At 46.0% G+C, this 19,826-nt stretch overlaps 1 protein-coding gene across 2 annotated transcripts in view; it reads right to left on the bottom strand.

The window, feature by feature from the left end:
* Positions 1 to 16,673: 16,673 nt before the first annotated feature.
* HIRIP3 (HIRA interacting protein 3) overlaps positions 16,674 to 19,826 on the bottom strand; it is a 135,602-nt gene continuing 132,449 nt past the window's right edge. For both annotated transcript variants that reach the window (XM_086932100.1, XM_086932099.1), the window contains one exon: positions 16,674 to 18,817. In XM_086932100.1, the coding sequence (XP_086788226.1) occupies positions 18,642 to 18,817 (176 nt within the window). In that variant the 3' untranslated portion in view covers positions 16,674 to 18,641. The remainder of the gene's footprint in view (positions 18,818 to 19,826) is intronic.

Raw genomic sequence — 19,826 nt, 5'->3', positions numbered from 1 at the left:
AAAAATACACTCCGTTGCCAGCGATATTGCCAAACCTAGTGACACTGTGACTGAACAATTCTCATTGCCCTTAGAACAGACCCCACAAAAGGAATATAAATCAAAGTTGAGGTCCGCCACCCGGACTCTGGCTGATTAAGTCCACGGACACAGGTCCAGTGGTGAAGTGGTCAGAGCATGGGGACAGACTCAGACACCCTGACTATGTGGGAGAAAGAGAAAGTGAGGCGCCGAAAGAAGAATGTTAAGAAGTTGCATAGCGGCTCTATCATATGTTTGATAATACTGTTTCTCTTGATAACAATCATGACGTGTCTCGGTTCGGTCCTCCACATTGTTTCCCCGCCAGCACCACATACCTCCCATGCACCTAACGGCACCCAGGAACACACACATCACGATCTACCCCCTCATGAGCAAGCCCATAGACTAGCCTTGCGGAACAATACCTTTATACAGATGCTACACTATACTCATCAGGCCAGCAATAGCACAGATTGCTGGATATGTTGCCGCCTCCCACCTCATCAAAGAAAGGGAGGGATGCCTCTTCTTATAATGGGAGGCCTGGTTCGCCCTAATAACAGCCGATAACACTACCCCCACCTCCTGCCCTGATGGAAATAATTCATGCAAGAATGGGTGGCCTTGGCGGGACTTCATGCTGTCTGCTACCCGAATGAGGATGGAGATCCTCAGGAGACAGGTACGGTCCTAGAAAGCGAAGAATACAAGCAGGGGAACGTGACCATGTCCTACCGGATATTAAATACCAAACCTAAAAGGAATGCTGGGCCCCCTTCCATCTTGGCCTTAACAGTAAAAGGGCACCTGTGCGTCCGTAAAAATGGCTCTGTTCCATTAGGACACAGTGACTGCCATACCACTGTGAGCTTTGAAGACAAAGGAAAATCATAATTTCCAGCATCTCGCCATACTTATTTCATCTGCGGGCAAACGGCCTATGTGCGGCTGCCCTTGAACTGGGGGGTGAACGTGCTATATAGCATTTCTGCTACCTCCTGTCTTTGTGGCCCCATCCACTTACCACCGAGACCTCCTGGTGCCCCATGTTAGACATAAAAGAATGATCGACACCTCCGGGGTTGATCACGCGGAAACTACATGGGAACAATATACAGACTTCAACAAAGGATTATTTTTCTTTATCGGCCCTGTGCAGAACAGCAAGCTCATACGCAGGTTGACAAGGACCTTGGAGGCTGTTGTAAATCAGACGGCGTCTGCCCTGGGGAACTTGACTAAGGAACAGTCTGCCATAAGATTGGTTGCTCTCCAAAACCGCCTTGTCCTTGACATCAGCCTAGCTGACAGAGGCGGAGCCTGTAGAATTATCGGCTCTAGCTGCTGTATTTTCATTCCTGATAACTCTCCGTCTGTATATACGGCTATAACAAAATTACACAAGATAGCCGCCAGCCTACATCAAGAACCTGGCACTTGGACATGGTCTGACTGTTTTTGGAAAATAATATCATCCTGGGGATGGAAATTGCTGTCAGCAGCAGGAATAATATTCCTGGTAATAACTGGATGCTGCCTGTGCATCCAATGTGGCCCTGCCCTGTGCAGACTATGCGCTGCAAGCTGCATTCCTAAACCATATATCCAGCAGAAAGAAAACAAAACAATTATGCTACAGGAATGCATAGACAATCTCATGCAAATTGAGATGTAAATACAGGTACACTATGGGGCAAGGTGGGAATGAGGAAATAACATTGACAATTGTGCCCCATTGTTTCCCTTTTTCTGCCTGGTAGCCATTTGATTCAGACAGCACCCATTTTGCGTGTATCATCCATTTTGTCTTCAGACCCACGAGCAAGACACCATGCACCTGGCACCTCCGTTCATTGACCACACATTCCTGTGGTTCGATCAATTCCAAGAACCAGCGAGATAGTTCCTGTTTTAAGAGATAGCTCCTGTTCTTGACTATAAGCAGAGAGATAAACCCCCTGGATGAGGAAGGGCCTTCAACTGAAAAGAGCATATTTCGACACATCGCATGCACTCTCACGAGACACAAGACACAAGACACGCCCATACCTTGACACATCTGGTTGGAAATTACTGCTTGTCACTTCCCTTTTTTGCCCACTGACTGAATCTGTATAAATATTCTGCTGTGTGAATAAAGCTTTAGACCACTCCTGAACCCGCTTGGTGAAGGAGCTCTCCCTTAACTCGAGTTATTGAATAAAGCCCTTAACTCTGCACCACGGACTCCTCTTTCTTTGCTTACTGACAGCATTCTATAAACTCTGATATAATGAGGTAATAGTATACTTACCACAAAGTAGCGATGGTGTAGGAAGGTGGATACCTGACTATGGTTACCCCAGATTTTTTGCCTTGTGTTTAGCTGGTTTTCGACTTAGTTGGCCTGGTTCCCTGCTAATCAGGGCCCCACCAGGCAATCTGCTCTCTCTGTAAAATGGATTCCATGTACCCTAGGTGCATAACTAAATTGGCTTGGGCCACCTTATCAGCCCCTGTACAGTGCACTATAGGCGCCCAGGGCATAGGTGCATCCAAGGCCTACCAGGGGCTGCAGCATATCTTTTGCCACCCCTGGCTGGCTATCCAAAATTGACACAACTGGCTGATCACTCAGCTGGGGCAAGGTGGTGTAATCACCCCTTGCTTAGATATAGTATGCCTATATCTAAACCTATCTGGACACATAGAAACCTATAAGCCACTCCTATGGCAGGCCGTAACAATCCTGAAGGCAGAGTGCGTGGTTTTATGTGAGATGGTGCTCTAGCACGAGCTGAGCCTGTCTGCAGCTGTTGGGACCAATTCCCTTAGCTGTTCCGGGATATTGCCATACCATATACTATTAAGTGCATTATAATCCTCGCGGTTATATGTTAACTTTGGTTTGGCTTTATCAAAACATGTCGTGTAAGGTGTCATACGAATTGGAATACTATCCCCTCGAGAGTCCTGTCGACAGGGATAGCATTCCACCCCTCGAGAGGGAGACAACATGCTACTTTGCTAAAACGCGGTTGATTTTAAAAGGAGCCTCAGCACCACAAAATGAATGCTTCTGCCACAGACACGAGTCTGACCTCCTGCAGCTGACCAAAACTCAGCCAAGGAGGCCTGGACAAAGGGTTTCCTGTCACAGGGAGGTGTCACACCACCCCAGACAGGTGATAGTGGATTGTAGCAGGGAGGTTTGAAAGAAACCAGACACTGCCTGGGGAGCACAAGGCTTCCCCTTGCATAATCCGGTCAAACCGGTTCTGGGGTACACCAACCCAGTCCCAGCGCGACCTGGACAAAGGGAAAGGGGTGTAACCACCCCCTTTCTGGGTCCCACCCATAGGAGGGGACCTAGCAGGTAATCCAGCCCCCTAGAGTGGTATAAGAATGGGAGCAGTGCCAAAGCACTCAGATTCTCCTGATGAAACATAAGAAACAAAACTCTGGACCCCTCGACATCCTACTCGACGTAGAAGACTGAAGAATCTCCCTTGTGGTCAAGGAGTGACCACCCTGTGCAAACAGGAACCATCCAGCACCTCGACGTTTGCTTTGTTGCAGTTCTTGCCGGAACTAGAGTGACAGAGTCCGACAAGACCAAGTGAGCCTGCCTTCTAACAGCCCGATCCACAGTCCCTGCAAAGCTGAGACCCGTGGAGGCGACGGGAAGCGTGGGGCCCGCCATCTTGGAAAGACCACGAGACGCTGACCGTGCAGCCCACGAGTGACCCTCGTAGCTGTACATCGGGGTTTGAGAAGCCCCAGTCCTGAGCCACCCTTGCAACGAAGCTCACCCATCTACACTCACCGAGTGCTGCGTGGGGCCCTTCTGCATCTTTTGGCTCAACGCGTTGGCCCGGTCACTTGCCCGTTGGCTTGTGGCCCCTGTGCCGACGAACTACGAAATCTAACTTGTGATTCTGGTTGCTCCAGACTTGCACTCGCTCCTCTGAAAAGGAGCACCCGCTCTGACCCTCCTGGTCCGAGTGAGAAGCAATCTTCCAGTCCTGCGTGGACTGCGCTGGCCAAGTGTTGTTTGCTCCAATCCTGAAGCCGACACCGCAGACGGCGAGAGCCTTCGTGAGACAGCTCGTGATCCACTCCTGGACGTAGCAGATGTCATAGAGTCCACGTGGCAGCGGAGAGAAGCTCCTCGACAACCACCTGTTTGTGCCCAACATTGCCTGGTTCCACGCTGGTCACTGCTGAGTGGCCAAGACGCTGTCCCCTCTGCTTTCAGGTACTCTACAACTCTGATCCACCCTTGGATCACACCGGACACTTCTCCTTCCCAACGCCTGCAGCATCTTCAGCTTCAAGCACCAACAACCTGCGTGACGAAACCCGACACAACTTCGACCCTATGCACCCGCTTCCTGTGGGTGAGGTAACTCAGCAACGCCGGTGTTCCCACACTGGTACACACCTCTAGTGTATGTGTCTTAAGTTTCATCCTTCTAGGTTAAGCGGAAGTCTCCTTAAACAGTAACTTTATAACTTTTACGCACCATTGACTTTGCATTGGTGCATGCGTGTGCTTTAAGCGCTGCACCCGAGTCCCGCGGGCTTTTCCTGACTTCAGCATTGCTAGTCCCGACCACTCCCAGCGATTCCCCAGGCCCTAGGCCTGACCACTGTTCGATTGGTATCTCTTATATCACTTTCTTAATATATGGTTTGAGTGGCCACCCGCCCTCATCCATAATTGTGCAACTTTCATATGTTATACTGTGCTTTTGTTTAAACGCTTGTGCCCCCCTTTACTCATAAAGAGTACTGGGGATTATTCTAGTAATAAATAGATATATTTTTATAATATATACTTGTGTGGTGTACTTTCATTTGATATTACAGGATTGTGATTGGTAAAACAGCTTGCTTAACACGACCTCTTGAGTTAAGCCTTTAAGGCTGCTTAGTCCATGCTACCATTAGGATAGCTTGTCTATAAGGTTGACTTACAACCAGACACCATAAGGGTTGTTTGGACTGATACAAGGTGGTTCCAGAATTGGAAACATCATATATCAGGCCAACTGCTCACAGATGGTGATAGAAGACCATTACTAGAAGATTGACAATAATTCCAGGCTAAGATTTGTAGTGTAAGAACAAAACTCTGAAGCATACCAGCTCAACACGTACGAGCTCTTCAAGAGTGCAAAAACCGCCTAAGAATACCATAAAGTGAAAATTGGCAAACTAGTTCCTTACCGCTGTGCGAATGCACAGGTGATGCTGTACTAAGGAGAAGTAAATTGTTTTGGTCCTGAAGAAGGTGGTTGTAGACCAATTTAACCGCCGAAACGCGTCGATGCTTCACTGACAGTTAAATCAGGAAGGGTCAACACTAGTGAGGATATTGGTTATGAGATCCAGCCTAATGTTGCACCACAAAAAACCTTGATTAACATTTCAAAGACAAATGTTATTGTTGTTTGGTTGTTCTTCTCCAATATAACTGTATTAATTGCAAATTATGTACTGTAATGTTTTTTTAATTGCTTATTTAATCTACATTTGGTAGAATGTGTTTTTAAGGTTTTTTTAATATCATAATAAAACAGCCAGCTGTGTATACAAATGTTGAAGTAATTACCTTTTTTTCTTTTGCAAATGTTTCATGAATGAATGTGTTAGTCTCCAATATCGGTTGGAACAGATTTTGATGTTGTAAGTGTGCCTTGATAACTAGCAACCAAAAGGGAAAATCTGCCTTTACATTAAGTAACTTCAATTTGTAGTTACAAGGCGTCTCATGAGTTACAAAGTCTGTGAATGCAAATTGAAATAGGAACAGGCCATACAGGAGGGCTGCAGCTTCTTATGCTAAGCAAAGTATAGCTTTGATTCTCAGTCCTTTATCACCTTCAGGGAATAAGCGCATATTTGTACCACCTCGTATCAGTCCAACAATAGTTTCCGGGAATTACGACATGGTTTGAAATCTGTAGCTTTTTAGGAGGGGGCATTTTTCCTTAGCACACTGGATTTACGTTTTAGAAGACATCTGAAACCCGACAAATTTGGAAGCAGAGCTCCAGATCCAAAATGGAAGGCATGGAAAGACAGTAACTGGCAGAGGTGTACATATATATGTGGCTCCAACCAGTCACTTCCGGGGTGGCACAGAGAAAGTGAAGTCGAATAGTGCCATCTCAGAGTGAAAGAGCACCAGAACCAGTCTGGGAATAGCACTCTTTACGACGCATGCATTTACAACGCAAGTCGTTACAAAGAAGCGTTGTTACATCACATGACATTATAATGCAAGTCGTTCCAAATCGTGGCAAGTAGTATAATTTGCCATTCCAACTCCAGTGTGTGCAACAGTGGGGAAGGTGTTGGATTGAAAATCCAACAAATCCAACACCCTCCATCCCCTACGCCAGTCATTGTAACGACTTGCGTTGTAATGGCATGCGATGTAACAAAGCATCGTTGTAACGACTTGTGTTGTAAACGATGCGTTGTAAAGGTTGTTTCCCCAGTCTGATATCTGGGGTGGGGGGACTCTAAGGCGTTAAATGTATCCATTAGAAGAAGAAGAAGAAATTAACCAACCATCAGGGTAATTGAATATCCTATCCCCGTTAGTGAAATGCAGCCATGCCTGAAATAAGTACCTCTGGGAAAAGTCTTGGCACAGAGCAAATTCAAATGGCAGGACTCAGAACCTGAAAAAGTGAAATTCCACCAACAGGTTTAAGGAACACTGATGGTCCTCCAGATATAGAAGGTTACTGCAACCAACCTGTAGTTCTATAAGTATCAGAAAGCCATCTGGATCAGCTTTGGGCATGGTCAGCCAGAATGTGGTCATCTTTAATGGATAAAACTAGATTAACCTGTTTATCTTGAGATCTAGGACAGGCCTATGTTTGTGAATGGTCTGAACTAGAAAGTGGATTGGACAGGCAATACTACATTTTTTGTGCAATAGAACTGGTTTGACTTTTTTCTTCACAGGAGTTCCTGCTTCTGGCAAATAATGGCTTTCTGTTTGCACAAACCACTGGACTGGAAGATCAGATAGGATTCTCAGGAATTTGACACCCACAGACCTCAAAACAGTTGGGTACATTATACTTTGAAATACTTAATCTGTCACCCGGGAGACAACACAATATGCCTTTGGGTAATGGGGACACTTGAACGAGGGGTGGGGACAACTCAGAAACGATTATGACAAGGTCAATGAAGTCTGTGCTTTATCAGAGAAGAAAGCCCATGGACATTCACCAAATCGTGAAAGGGATGTGTCTGCTCTACCAGGGACTGAAACTATGTAGCTCCAGGATTTCCAGCACCCCCCTGGTATACGAACCTATGAAAGGATAGAAGGCCTTCTTATCCTCAGCTGGCCTAATGAAATGAAGTTCTAGTCAGTTTTGGCCCTCAAAACGGAAAGTGGATTTCCATACTCCTTTGTGCTGCATCACGTTTCCAAGCCTAAATATACCTCATTTCTTCAATAGCTTGTCGAGAAACTGTTGTTGATGTGCACACTTCATCCAATGGCAGCGTTGGGACGATTATGCCTAGTGGTTTCATGAACTCCTAAACTCTAGCAGTTCTCTGCGCTTATACCTCTTGAGTGGTTTCAAACAGCTGCTCTACGTCCTTGAGATGGCTGTGAGCCATCAAACCAGCAACATGGCCAATCCAGAATGAAAAGCTGGTAGTCTAAAATTACCACTTTAAGCCATTGTTACCCAAATGAATACGAAAAATGGCAGTCTCCAAAATCACTAAATGCCAATACTTTCATAAAAAGAAATCAGCATTAAAAACATGCAGCTCATGGCGTTACGGCAGAAACCGTGAGGGGGGGGGGAGAGTGACAAATCTACGATCTATATTCCTTAAATGGATCTTTTAGATTGGCCAATGCATAGGAAGGTAACCTCAAATGGGCATGACTAGCTGAGACATTGTCAGGCGTGCTGCACTTAGATCTGCAAAAACTAAGACCTCTTATACTTCGCTATGGGTAGAAAGCGTCCCCGAGTCTGGGTCTGCTCCATTTGTAGTTCTGCATCTGAGCAGTTTTAGTTAGTTTCAACCTCAGTAGGTCCTGCGGGCCTCAAGTAGTATTAATGCGTGGGCTTCGGTAATCATCAATGGGTGCAAAGGATTGCTTCCTGGGAAGAGCCCTGTCTCGGGGCGGTACTGCTGAACCTGGGTTCGAAGTGTGCCCGGGCCTGTTGCAGGGTTCCTGGAATTGTGTCTACATTCAGAAGTATAGTACAGTTTCAGTGTTGCAGATAGTGCACTTTGTGCAGTCTGGGAATCCTCTTTCTACCCAATCTCAAAATGGAAACCCTGCCTCTGGGCCTAAGAGTTTATAATAGACCAGCTCTACAAGTGAACCTGCGTCATAAATGTGGCTGGCAGTGTCCTCTTCTTTGGCATGCGATTTGTAAGGATTCTCTGATTGTCAAGAAAGTGACTAACCGCGTTGTATTGTAATCTAAATAAGTCCGTGTCACCATCAGAGTTCAGAGAAAAACTGTATGGGAATAGATTGACTAATATGGAAAAACAATGATGTGCCAATGCAAACACACAGACTTATTTGTTAGTATTGTCAAATCCAGCTTACTTGGTTCGCAGGAGAGAATGTGGATAAATACTAAACTCAATATGTAGGTGCACGCATTGCCTCGGGTGGGCTGTGCTGGTGACGGAGCGGTTCCGTCACAGGCCGGTCACCGTGCGGCGCTGATTTCGCACCTGCGCGGCGCGTTCCATTGAGCGGGCCGTGACGGAACGGCTCCGTCACAAGCACAGCCAACACGAGGGGCATGACGGAGCAGTTCCGTCATAAGCGATGCGCGGCCTCCCTGCCCCTTAGGGCTGCGGCTGAATTGCCGACGCAGCGAAAGGGTTAACAGAGAGAGTTCCCCAGAGGTGTATGTGGAAGTTGTAGTGCACCATTACATGTAATGGGGTGACCCTGTAACCCTCAGAACCTGGGTGGATAATAAAGCAAATAATAATGGTTCTGTCGGACAGAAATACACAGTGATGTAGTATTCCACTAATATTATTTGTATACTTCGCCCCTCATTAGGATACAAAGGCAATGATACAAATTCCAACACAATTAACCATACTGACCACAAAGTAAAAAATGAAAGCAACTTTTACTTATATACTTTCATATTTCGAATTTGAAACAGAAAACTTCAATTAGCTGTCCATAGAACAAACTTAAAACATACACATCACATAGATTTTGTGCAAAATTAATACACGATTAAAACAACAAGTAAAATTGTCAATTCATATACTTATTGGCAATGACAACTATATGTACAATAATCTAGTAGGTACATCCATTAAATCTTGGGTCCTAAAAGATTTTGAATAGTTGAATCGCGCAAGAAGGGATTGCGTCGACGTTTCGACCCTGGGGGTCGATGTGGTAATTTGAGGCATCAAGGACGGGTCTTCATCAGGACTGTATATATGTAGGACAGCCTATTAGACATAATGGACATGTGTCAGGTATTGGTCAGTGGTATACTATACGAACAAGTGAGGGCATGGTCATTGCTCACCTTTTGTAGACTAAGCTTAAGCTTCAGGCAGCTGCTGCTCATCCAGGAAGCAACCTCCCATTCCTTCCTGGAAACTGTCTGGTGATGTCAGGTTCCTTGGTGAAAAGAGAGGATAAGCTGGTCATTGTCGATGTAGGATACTATGCTGAGTCTGTGTTTTCTGACGATGGTAGCAAGGGGGGCAGTGTAGATGTTGAAGAGCGTGGTGCTGAGTGAGGATCCTTGGGGTACTACGCAGCTGATCTCTGTGGGTTCGGAGAGGAAGTGCGGGAGTCTGATTCTTTGAGTTCGGATGGTGAGGAAAGAGCGTATCCATTCTAGGGCAGTTCCCTGTAGGCCGGCTTCGTGGAGTCTGGCGGTGAGTGTGCAGAGGGAGACGGTGTTGAAGGCCACTGAGAGGTCTAGTAGGATGAGTGCAGCCGTGTGGCCTTGGTTGAGGAGGGTGCGGATGTCGCCCGTGGCGGCTATTAGGGCGGTCTCAGTGCTGTGGAATTCGGACAGGGGAAGTGTCGAGGATTGAGTTGGATTCTATGAAGTTTGTGAGCTGGTTGTTGATGATCTTCTCTGTGACTTTGGCAGCGAAGGGGAGGAGAAAGATGAGTCTGTAGTTCTTGAGGTCTGTCTGGTCTGCTGAGGGCTTCTTGAGGTGGGGCTGGACTTCTGCGCATTTCCGGTCATCCGGGAACGTGCCTGTTTTGAGGGTGCAGTTGATAGCATAGTTCGGGGCTACAGCGGAGGCGGCTCTGTGAAAGATATGTAGCGGGCAGGGGTCAGTGGCGGCTCCCTACTGTGTGCTCCTCATGGTCTTAGCATTGTCTTCTGTGGTGACAGGGGTCTAGGCGGTGATGGTAGGCTGGGTGGCGTTGCCGATGGTGGGTGTAGTGTCGGTGCCCTGGTTCCATTCGTTGAAGTTGTCGTAGAGAGTCCTAATTGTGTGATGGAAGTAGGAGCAGAGTTTGATTCAGAGGTCCAGGGAGGGAGGGACAATGGAGGTTTCGCTTGGGGATTTGGTGAATTCTTGTATGATGCTGAAGAGTTCCTTAGAGTTGCGGGAGTTGGAGAGGATTCTGTCCTAGATGAAGTTCTTCTTTGTGGTCCTGATGAGTTAGTGGTGTTCTGTCATGGCGATCTTGTAGGCAGTGCGTGCATCCAAGGTTTTGCTGTCCCTCGAAGCTTTCTCGAGTTGTTGGTGCGTGCGCTTGGATTCTCAGGTCGGTGGTGAACCAAGTGGCTTTCATGGCGAGTTGTCTGTTTGGAGTTCTGGAGGGGGGCAAGTGTGTTTACGCAGTCGGAGATCCATCTGTAGAGTTAGTTGGCTGCAGAGTTGGCATTGGTCGTGGTGGGTGGCAGAGCGCGGTTGAGAGTGGAGTTGAGGTGGTCTTCGGTGATTTTGCCCCAGTTCCTGCACGGGGGCATGGTGTATGTTTGTGTGTGGTTGGTTTCGAGAATAAGGAATGGACGCAGTGGTGGTCAGTCCAGAGGGGATGAGTGGTCTGGCTGAAGCAAATGTTGTTTCCTCCTGCGAAGATGGGGTCGAGTGTGTGTCCTGCTTTGTGGGTGGGCTTGGTGATGAGCTGTTTCAGTCCGATGTTTGCGAGGTTGTCTAAAAGGGAGGTGGAGTTTGGGTCGCTGAGGTGATCAAGGTGGAAATTTAGTTCTGCGAGCAGCACATAGTCCGTGGAAGCGAGGGTGTAGGGCGTGATGAGGTCTGTGATGGTTGTGGTGAACGTGGCACACGGAAAGGGAGGTCTGGAGGCTAGGGTGTCACATAGAATCGTTCTGGGGTTAATTGAGAAATGGAGGTGTTCCATGGGGGACAACGAGTCGTTTGTGCTGGCTGTAGTGAGTCGGAGGGAGTTTTTGTGTATGATGGAGAGTCCACCTCCAGTGTGGTTGCGGCAGTCCAACCACTGGATCTTGTACCAGTCGAGGATGCCATGTCGGGTGTGTTGGTCCAGGTCTCTGTGAGGAAGGTGATGTTGGGCGATAGGGTGTTAAGGAGGTCCCAGATTTCGACTGCGTGTCAGTGTAGGTGGAGTACGTTGAGGTTCATTGCAGCTCGTAGTTTGGGCCACTGGTGTCTGGTGGGTTAGAGGTAGCAGTGGGGGTCAGGAAGTGGGTGAGGGTGCGTCTGCAGTGTCGGCAGGAGAACTGTCCTTGGGTGGTGTTCGGCGTTGACAGCTGGCAGTTGTTGTTTCTTCAGGGATTGAGTGCGTGGAGGGTTGCTGAGTGGTAGCAGTGGGTGGTTGGAGGACCAGGATCCTTGGCGCTTATCAGACGGGTGCAGGCGGTCTTGCCTTTGGTGCGGCTGCCATTAAGTAGGGGTTGGGGGAGGGAGAGCAACTGGGAGGCGGGAGTTGAAAACGCGGGGGAGGGGCCACGGGGGTAGCAGCAATGGGGAAGGGAGCGAAAAGGAAAACAGAGAAGACAGCAACAGAAGGAAACAGTACAGACAGACAGAAAGCACAAAAACAAAAATGCAACAACAGAAAAACACAGATAAACAAAACAGAGAAAAAACAAACAGAACAGAAGGCTCGCTGAGTGGACCAGCAGAAGAGCAAGGCTCTCCCACTGGACCACCAGGGATGAGGCACAGGCAGGAGCCTGCGGGTGGAGGAGGGCCTATAACACCTTAGCTGGAGTCTAGAAGGTTCTGGGGACAGAAGGGCTACGACGTAGCTGTGCTAGGGGAGAGAAGTTTCCTTGCCCAGGAGGTCAGAGATCTTGCACAATCCAAATCCCAAATCAGTAAACGTACAAGCAATGATATTTTTTAACAAAAACAAAGTAATATGTGCTACTGTCCTAAAAATAATACAAAAAAACAATTGATGGTCAGAATACTGAATAATGTCAAACATTGACCCCGGTATAGAGATCTGTGCCTAAACCCATTGTTTCTTTGCTCCCCATGCCATTCCAGTTTGAAGCCAGCCATATGCAAATCAGTCTTGACCCTGTTCTTGATGGAAACATTCCAGCCCAAACTGCCACGCCAGATCCTCCCTGGACCAGAAACAAGCATCCTGGGACCGGTTTCGGTGTTTCACCCCTCTTCAGCTAGGCTAGCTTGACTCCAGTGGCATGGAAAGTAAGGGACCCAAGTCTCGCTTGGCAGTTCGGGCTGGACTGTTTCCATGAGTAGCAGGGTCAAGACTGATTTGCATATGCTAGGTCTAAACTGGGGTGGCGTATAAAGCAAAAGAACGATGGATTAAACCTAGATCATTGTGACTGCGAGTGAATGTTTGCATTGTTCAGCATTCCGCCAATCATTTGTTCCTTTTGCTTTTGTTGTCTGAAGTGGGAAGGGTATGGCCAGATGTGGGTCCTGTGCTAACTGCGCCAGTGGATTCAAGCTAGCCTGGTTGATGTAGGGTGATGCTCCAAAACCGATCCTAGGATGCTTGTTTCTGGTCCAGGGAGGACCTGGCTTGGCAGTTATGGCTGGACTGTTCCTATGAGGAACAGGGTCGAGACTGATTTGCATATGGATGGGTCTAAATTGGGGTGACGTGATGAGCAAAAGAACAATGGATAAAACCCAGATCCTTGTGACTGGGGGCGAATGTTTGCATTGTTCAGCATTCTGTCCATCATTTGTTCTTTTTGCTTTTGGGCCCTAAGTGGGCTCACAGGCTGATGAGGGGTGATGCTCTGAAACCGGACCCAGGATGCTTGTTTCTGGTCCAAGGAGGACCTGGATTAGCAGTTTGGGTTGGAATATTTCCATTAGGAACAAGGTCAAGACCGATTTGCATATAACTGGGTCCACACCGGGGTGGCGTGGTGAGCAAAAGAGCGATTGATTAAACCCAGATCCTTATGACTGGGGGCAATCTTTGCATTGTTCAGCATTCCGTCCATCATTTGTTCCTTTTGCTATAAATAATACAAGCAAGAATTAACATGAGTATTAATAACTCGGATAACAAAATGGATAAGAGGATTGTGCCCGATAATACTCCAATCCCATTTCATCCAAGATCCCAAACTGATTTGAAACCTTAGCTGTTAAGATTAGCCGATTTACAGCTTAGTTACTGCTGAATATTTTATGTGAAACCCTATAATGTGCCTGTGAGCTCTTATGAATTAGACATGAAGTTAGAGAAACCTCTCTCAACAGCATCCTCTATCGATCGGGTCTATCTGCCCTTTCCCACCTCAACAATTAGTATATTTTTAATAAATGATGATCTATAGAGTAAAAGAAGGATTTGTTCATGCTCTCCTTCCGAATTTGTTATACAGGTTGGTAACCATGCCTCTGTTCAGATTTAAGAGATTCATGTCCAATACAGATAAGAATAGAGTTTGTCCTCACAAAACAAGCCATAGCCAGGCAGCGGTGCCCATTTGAGAAAGTAAAGTACAGGCTGAAAAACACTGTAGAAAAATCCCCAATGCAGCACTTATGGCATGAAATACGCAATACAGCAACAACATCACGTCCAAGAAGTTATCTTGAACAGTCACTGGACAATTCAAGGCATTCTGGGTACTCCAATGTACCGTCACCATTTTTAAGAAGATACTAAAGAAGGTAATGGCACCCCAAAAACTAGCACTGCAACCATATCTAGAAGCAGGTTTTCTAATTCACTTTAAATAAAAAATATATCAAATACTGATTCGGGAACCTACCTTCGCTTTACTACAATCCACCCTGACTAAATCCAACAGACAAAACAGTTTGCAGGCTCTTTAGGACAATAAGAGAGGACCTAATCCACTTTTTATATGCAAAAAACTGCTGGGTTGCCAGGGGTCCCTACTGTGCCAGCTATTCAATGATTGAAGTGTTCGGTTATGCAGATAGTCACTTTTAGATAGTTTTGAGTCGAAGGACACATGACTGAACTGCCATTTTGTAAAGTAGAGCGAAATTGATTTTAACCAGTCAGCACTGCATAAACCAATGTAAAGTATTCATGGACCTTGTGGATCTCATATTTCATACCATGCCTACTGGATTTGTACTGTAAACATTCTGTTTAATCAGACTTCAATTTGTTCCTGTATGTGCATGCATTTGTAAAATCGACTCAATCTACTTGCCCCAGTGATGTGTGCTTGTATATTATTGTCATGCATAACCACTTGCGGTCTCAATATACAGCAAGCAGCCTTTATAACGAATTATATGATCATACAAGGCAACAAAATCAAGGCTCAGTGCCTAGGCACGGACTTTGTCTCCATTAGTCTATGTAACAAAAAATGGAAGGGAGGTAGAGGGAAAAAGGCATAGGCTCGCCCTCCAGAAATTCTTAAGTCACAAAAAAATCTCTGAGAAGCAGAGATCAAGAGCCTAGCTACTAACTATAGCCCTATTCGCAACACTCACTGGAGTTGGAATAGTGTGTATAGTGATAGAAAAAAGAGTGTTGCTCTTTTTCTTGTTGTCCCCTCACTCACCAGGGTTGCCCCACGGTGACATGCTTCATCATAGGGGCCATCCCAGTCCGCTACGGACTGGGGCGTGCTGCGACTTGCGAATTACGTAGGAGCACTTACAATTCTGACTATGTGTGGTGCGAGTGTTGTGATGTGATGGAGTGGGGGTGTGTAAATAGTTAAAAAATACCTGCCTAGTTAAAAACGGGGTAGAAGTATTAGGATACCCAAATGACAATGTGTTTAGGTGTACCTATCAACTTCTGTTTGTTCACATGTTTCGTGCATCCCCCAAGCACTTCCTCAGGACTACACAGGGGCCAGCCCTGTGTTCGCCACTTCTAAATAATGCCGCTATATGCTAATAATGGAAAAATGCTGCAACAAATATTAATGCATGCATCCAGTACCTACGTAACCAAATGAATCACGTGGTTCACGTGGTAGAGCCTAGTTACGCCCCATGGACTCGGAGGGGTTCAGTATCCCAGGTCCGGAGACGCACGCATAGGTGAAAAAGAGGGAGGTATCCCGTTAGCAAATTGCTGGGATACTGAACCCCTTCGAGTCCATGGGGTGCAACTAGGCTCTACCACATGAACCATGTGATTCATTTGGTTACGTAGGTACTGGATGCATGCATTAATATTTGTTGCAGCATTTTTCCATTATTAGCTTATTGCGGCATTATTTAGGAGTGGCGAACACAGGGCTGGCCCCTGTGTAGTCCTGAGGAAGTGCTTGGGGGATGCACGAAACATGTTGACAGAAGTTGATAGGTACACCTAAACACATTGTCATTTGGGTATCCTAATACTTCTACCCCGTTTTTAACTCTACCACCTGGAAGCAAGAATAAACTATTTAAAGATTACTAGGCAGGTATTTTTTAACTATTTACACCCCCCCACTCCATCACATCACAACACTCGCACCACACGTAGTCAGAATTGTAAGTGCTCCTACGTAATTCGCAAGTGGCAGCACGCCCCAGTCCGTAGCGGGCTGGGATGGCCCCTATGACGAAGCATGTCACTGTGGGGCAACCCTGGTGAGTGAGGGGACAACAAGAAAAGGAGCAACACTCTTTTTTCTATCACTATACACACTATTCCAACTCAAGTGAGTGTTGCGAATAGGGCTATAGTTAGTAGCTATCCATTAGTCTATGGTCAGGTATTCTTCCGCGGACTGGGACTAGGGTTGCAGACCAGTCGCGACTCTATTTCTACCAAGGTTCTTTGTCACCAGAATTTTACAAATGTGGACCACTTCACCATTTATTCCCTTGGGAGATAGACACTTCCCTCCAGAAACACGGCTCCTCCTCCTTCTCCCCTCACTATGGTTTTGTCTGCACTGTCTTTTACGTAGACAGTTACCGGTCTCTTCTTTGTAACTGCAGTCATAGGGGTGTTACCCTCCTCTCTGCATTGCCACAAATACACAATACGCGCGCACACTGTGGCTAAAGTGGGCTTGGAGTCTCAACTGCCCCCCACCAACAATTTCTCTTGTGATCTGTGCACGACTAGGACAAGAGGGGGCGTTTCAGGATACATTTACCATCTCGGCGTTTGAGACAGAAAAACAAACTTCAAGCTGCCTGCCTCGGACTACCTCACCCTAAAATTCAAGCTTTCAAGTTAAATCGTGCTTTACTCAAACACAACAGCAGCAGAATGCAACCCAAGTACTTTGTAAATTTATTTATAGACATTGCATACAAAAGTGCAGGAAAACACACAGATAATTAAAATACGCAAAATAAGAATTTTTCCATTCAACAGAGCCTCCTTTAAAAGGTTTTAGGCCTCAGGAGACGGGAAGTTTCCCCACAGCTAGGAATTCTCCTGTCAGTCATACAGCACTCCCAACGGGAAGACAGGAAATACAGGTGTAGGATGGGCCAACTCAGGCTTAAAGGCCAGGCCTCACAGCACCCCAGTCAGGAAGAGGCTAGAACCCCAGTGCCAAGAGCTTCTCCACAACCACAGCTTTTAGTGCCAAATCCAACATTCCCTCTTGACAAGTGCCTATGCCGTTCCCGTTAGATCCTCGACCCACCTTATGGAGACTTATACCAAAGCCAGTCCTGGCACTTTGGGGGGAATTGTTAAAATGGTCCGGTAAACTGCAACTCACATGTGTTCCGGGAGAGTGAATTAAAGGAGCAACTTGAACCTGAAACTTTTGCCACAACACATAAAAACACATCACCACAACCCCTTTGACAGAAATGCGGGCGAGTGTGTGTGGAAAGGGGGGGGGGGGGGGGGGGGGGGGGAGAAAAAGTCCTTCACAATAAAACAACAGATTTAAGAAGATAGTACATCTGATCGGGTAGTAAAACGGGTTCCTTCAAACAAAGCTGTCAAGGGAGAGGAGTAGGGAATATTCCGGCAGCTTGCTACCACGTGACCGACCACCTGTAACAAAGTCAAATAGATCAAAGCAGACTTGCACAGCTTAGTCTTTAACAATTTGATTGTTTCTGAACAAAAACCTAGCCTCGGCTCTGTGCATTCTCACCAACCCCCAACAAGAATAAACTACCAAACATGGTTTTAATGACATCTGCATAACTGCCAAGTTGCCCAATATGCCAGGTGTGACACAGTCTTGGATTTTGGGTTTCCGAGCCAGCTGCTCTTTGAATCTGTTTTCTTTTTAAATCACATACTTCCAATGATAACTGCAAGACGTTGAATGGAAAGAGCTGTCGGTTAAGAAGTCAGCTGAAGGTGTCACTTGTGACACTGGGCCATTTGGTAACTATTCTTTTGGGTTGTACTTTAAACAGGGTGTAAAGCCAATTTGTCATCTGGCCCAAAATGCCCAGAAGGTTCATCACTTCACGGTCAACGGTTCCCATATACGTCAGAAACACAAACGTGCAATATTTGCCCCATAAGAAGCTCACAGATAAATCGCTTCTATTTTCTGTTTCCGACACAGAGGATTGTCACAGAATGCGGCATATGGAACTTGGCTGAGAAGCAATCTTTGCAAGTATGAGGCAAAGCACTGAAAGCAACGTTGCTGCAGGGAGAGAAGCAGCTCTGTACCAGGCAGGTGAGCACCTGTGCCGAAGGAAGAGCCATCCAGAATATCCCAGACATGACACGATGGGTTTGATGCAGGCTGGACCAAAATAAAAATGTAGCATCCAGAGTGACAGCGTTTACAAAAAAATGCAGGTAGAAATTGTTCGGTTGATGACGGTACCTACATATACCTAGGAAAAAGGAGAGGTCCACTTCAGCGATACCTTGGTGTGACAGAATCTGCAGTCTCACCAGCACAGTCAACAGATTCACGTGTGACTGAGGACCACTTTATGTACACCAAGAAGAGGGGCCTCTAATGAACCCAGGCAAGGCACGGGTGCTTTTCAGTGGCATCTGAAGCAACAAGCAGAAATTTTCAATAAATCAATGGAGGTGGGAGGTCACTCTGTATCAGTGATACTGCTGAAAGACAGGCCTGGGAGCCTTTCGCGAGTCAGGGGGGGCATAACTAGAGAAGAGTGCGGACTGCTTCTTTGTGGGAAACCAGAATACAGTTTTTCCCTAGCCCCACTGGCGCCAAGGCCACTTGCCAAGTCTTGAGAGTACAGCCTGGCCAGATCTTAGAAGACTTGAAGCAGAGCTAGCCACTGCTGTCATCGCTGATGAGGCCTTTAAGGTTACCCCAGTCCATGATTCTTCGTTTTCTGGGCGGTTCGTCGTCTTCAGAATCTGAGCCCACATACCGCTTGTGCTCTTGGGGTGGGGTCTTGGAAGGTGTTTGGTTCGGGTCCCAAGCATTCCTGCGTCGAGGACGGCCTAGAATGTTTTTTAAAAAAAGGAAGAAAAAATAATTCAGATAGTACAAGTAATTAAATTTTAACAGCACTGATAACCCACCTGAAGGTAGGATGGTACAAATGGCAAAAAGGCTACCTACAAATTATGATATTATAACTTGGCCAGTGGGATCTGGCTACAACAAGGTCAGTGGAACAATAACGTAGGCATCTATTTTCCCCAGAGCAGTCCTACCTTCAGTTTAAGCAGCACATTGATAGACTAAAAACCTTCGTCATTCATTTATTCCCAAAGTTACTTCTTAGTTCCTTAGAATTCCCTTTTGTTTCCTAAGCCTGCCATTTTAATACAATTCTTTTACTAATATTTGGATCTGTAATGAGGTGTACTGTAAGACAAAGCAGAATATACAAAACGATGGGCACAATTATATAAAAATAATAATACTACAATTACATATTTTAATCCTTAACCACCATTAAATAAATCAAGTTAAATACATACGTAATTTGTTAGTCTAAAACATCCATATATGGGCATTACATAAAAGGTTACAATTTTGTGCAAATAGACCAGACAACCTGGCAGCAAAAATATATGTGCAAATTAGTATTAAGGAAAGTAAAAACAATAACAGTTGTTACAAAATCTTCTTAAGCCTCAAAGTTTGTGGACATGCTAAAAACTGTTACAATGGGTCATGATAGTAAATAGGCATTAATGCGTAATTTCATTAGTAAATCCAATACTTAAAATGACACCCTTTTACATAAAAGATCCAGTCCCCCATAGCAGCAAAAGTTTTGTGCAAAAGTTTTCCAAAATAGATAAAAGCACTGGCAGCCATAGCATAAGCCTGCAAGTAACAGCCCTGTTGTTTCCTTCCTCTTGAATAGCAATATACTAAGAGGTTAAAGCAGATTAAAAAACGAATTGAAAAAAATTAATATTTTAATGCATTTTATTTCATTCTTTGGGTTAAAGAGAAGCTCGTGTGCTGATGCTACGGTTTTAATATTATTCTATA

The sequence above is a fragment of the Lissotriton vulgaris genome, chromosome 7 (genome assembly GCF_964263255.1).
Source record: "Lissotriton vulgaris chromosome 7, aLisVul1.2, whole genome shotgun sequence".
In the NCBI taxonomy this organism is placed as follows: domain Eukaryota; kingdom Metazoa; phylum Chordata; class Amphibia; order Caudata; family Salamandridae; genus Lissotriton; species Lissotriton vulgaris.
This window is presented reverse-complemented; position numbering and strand designations above follow the sequence as displayed.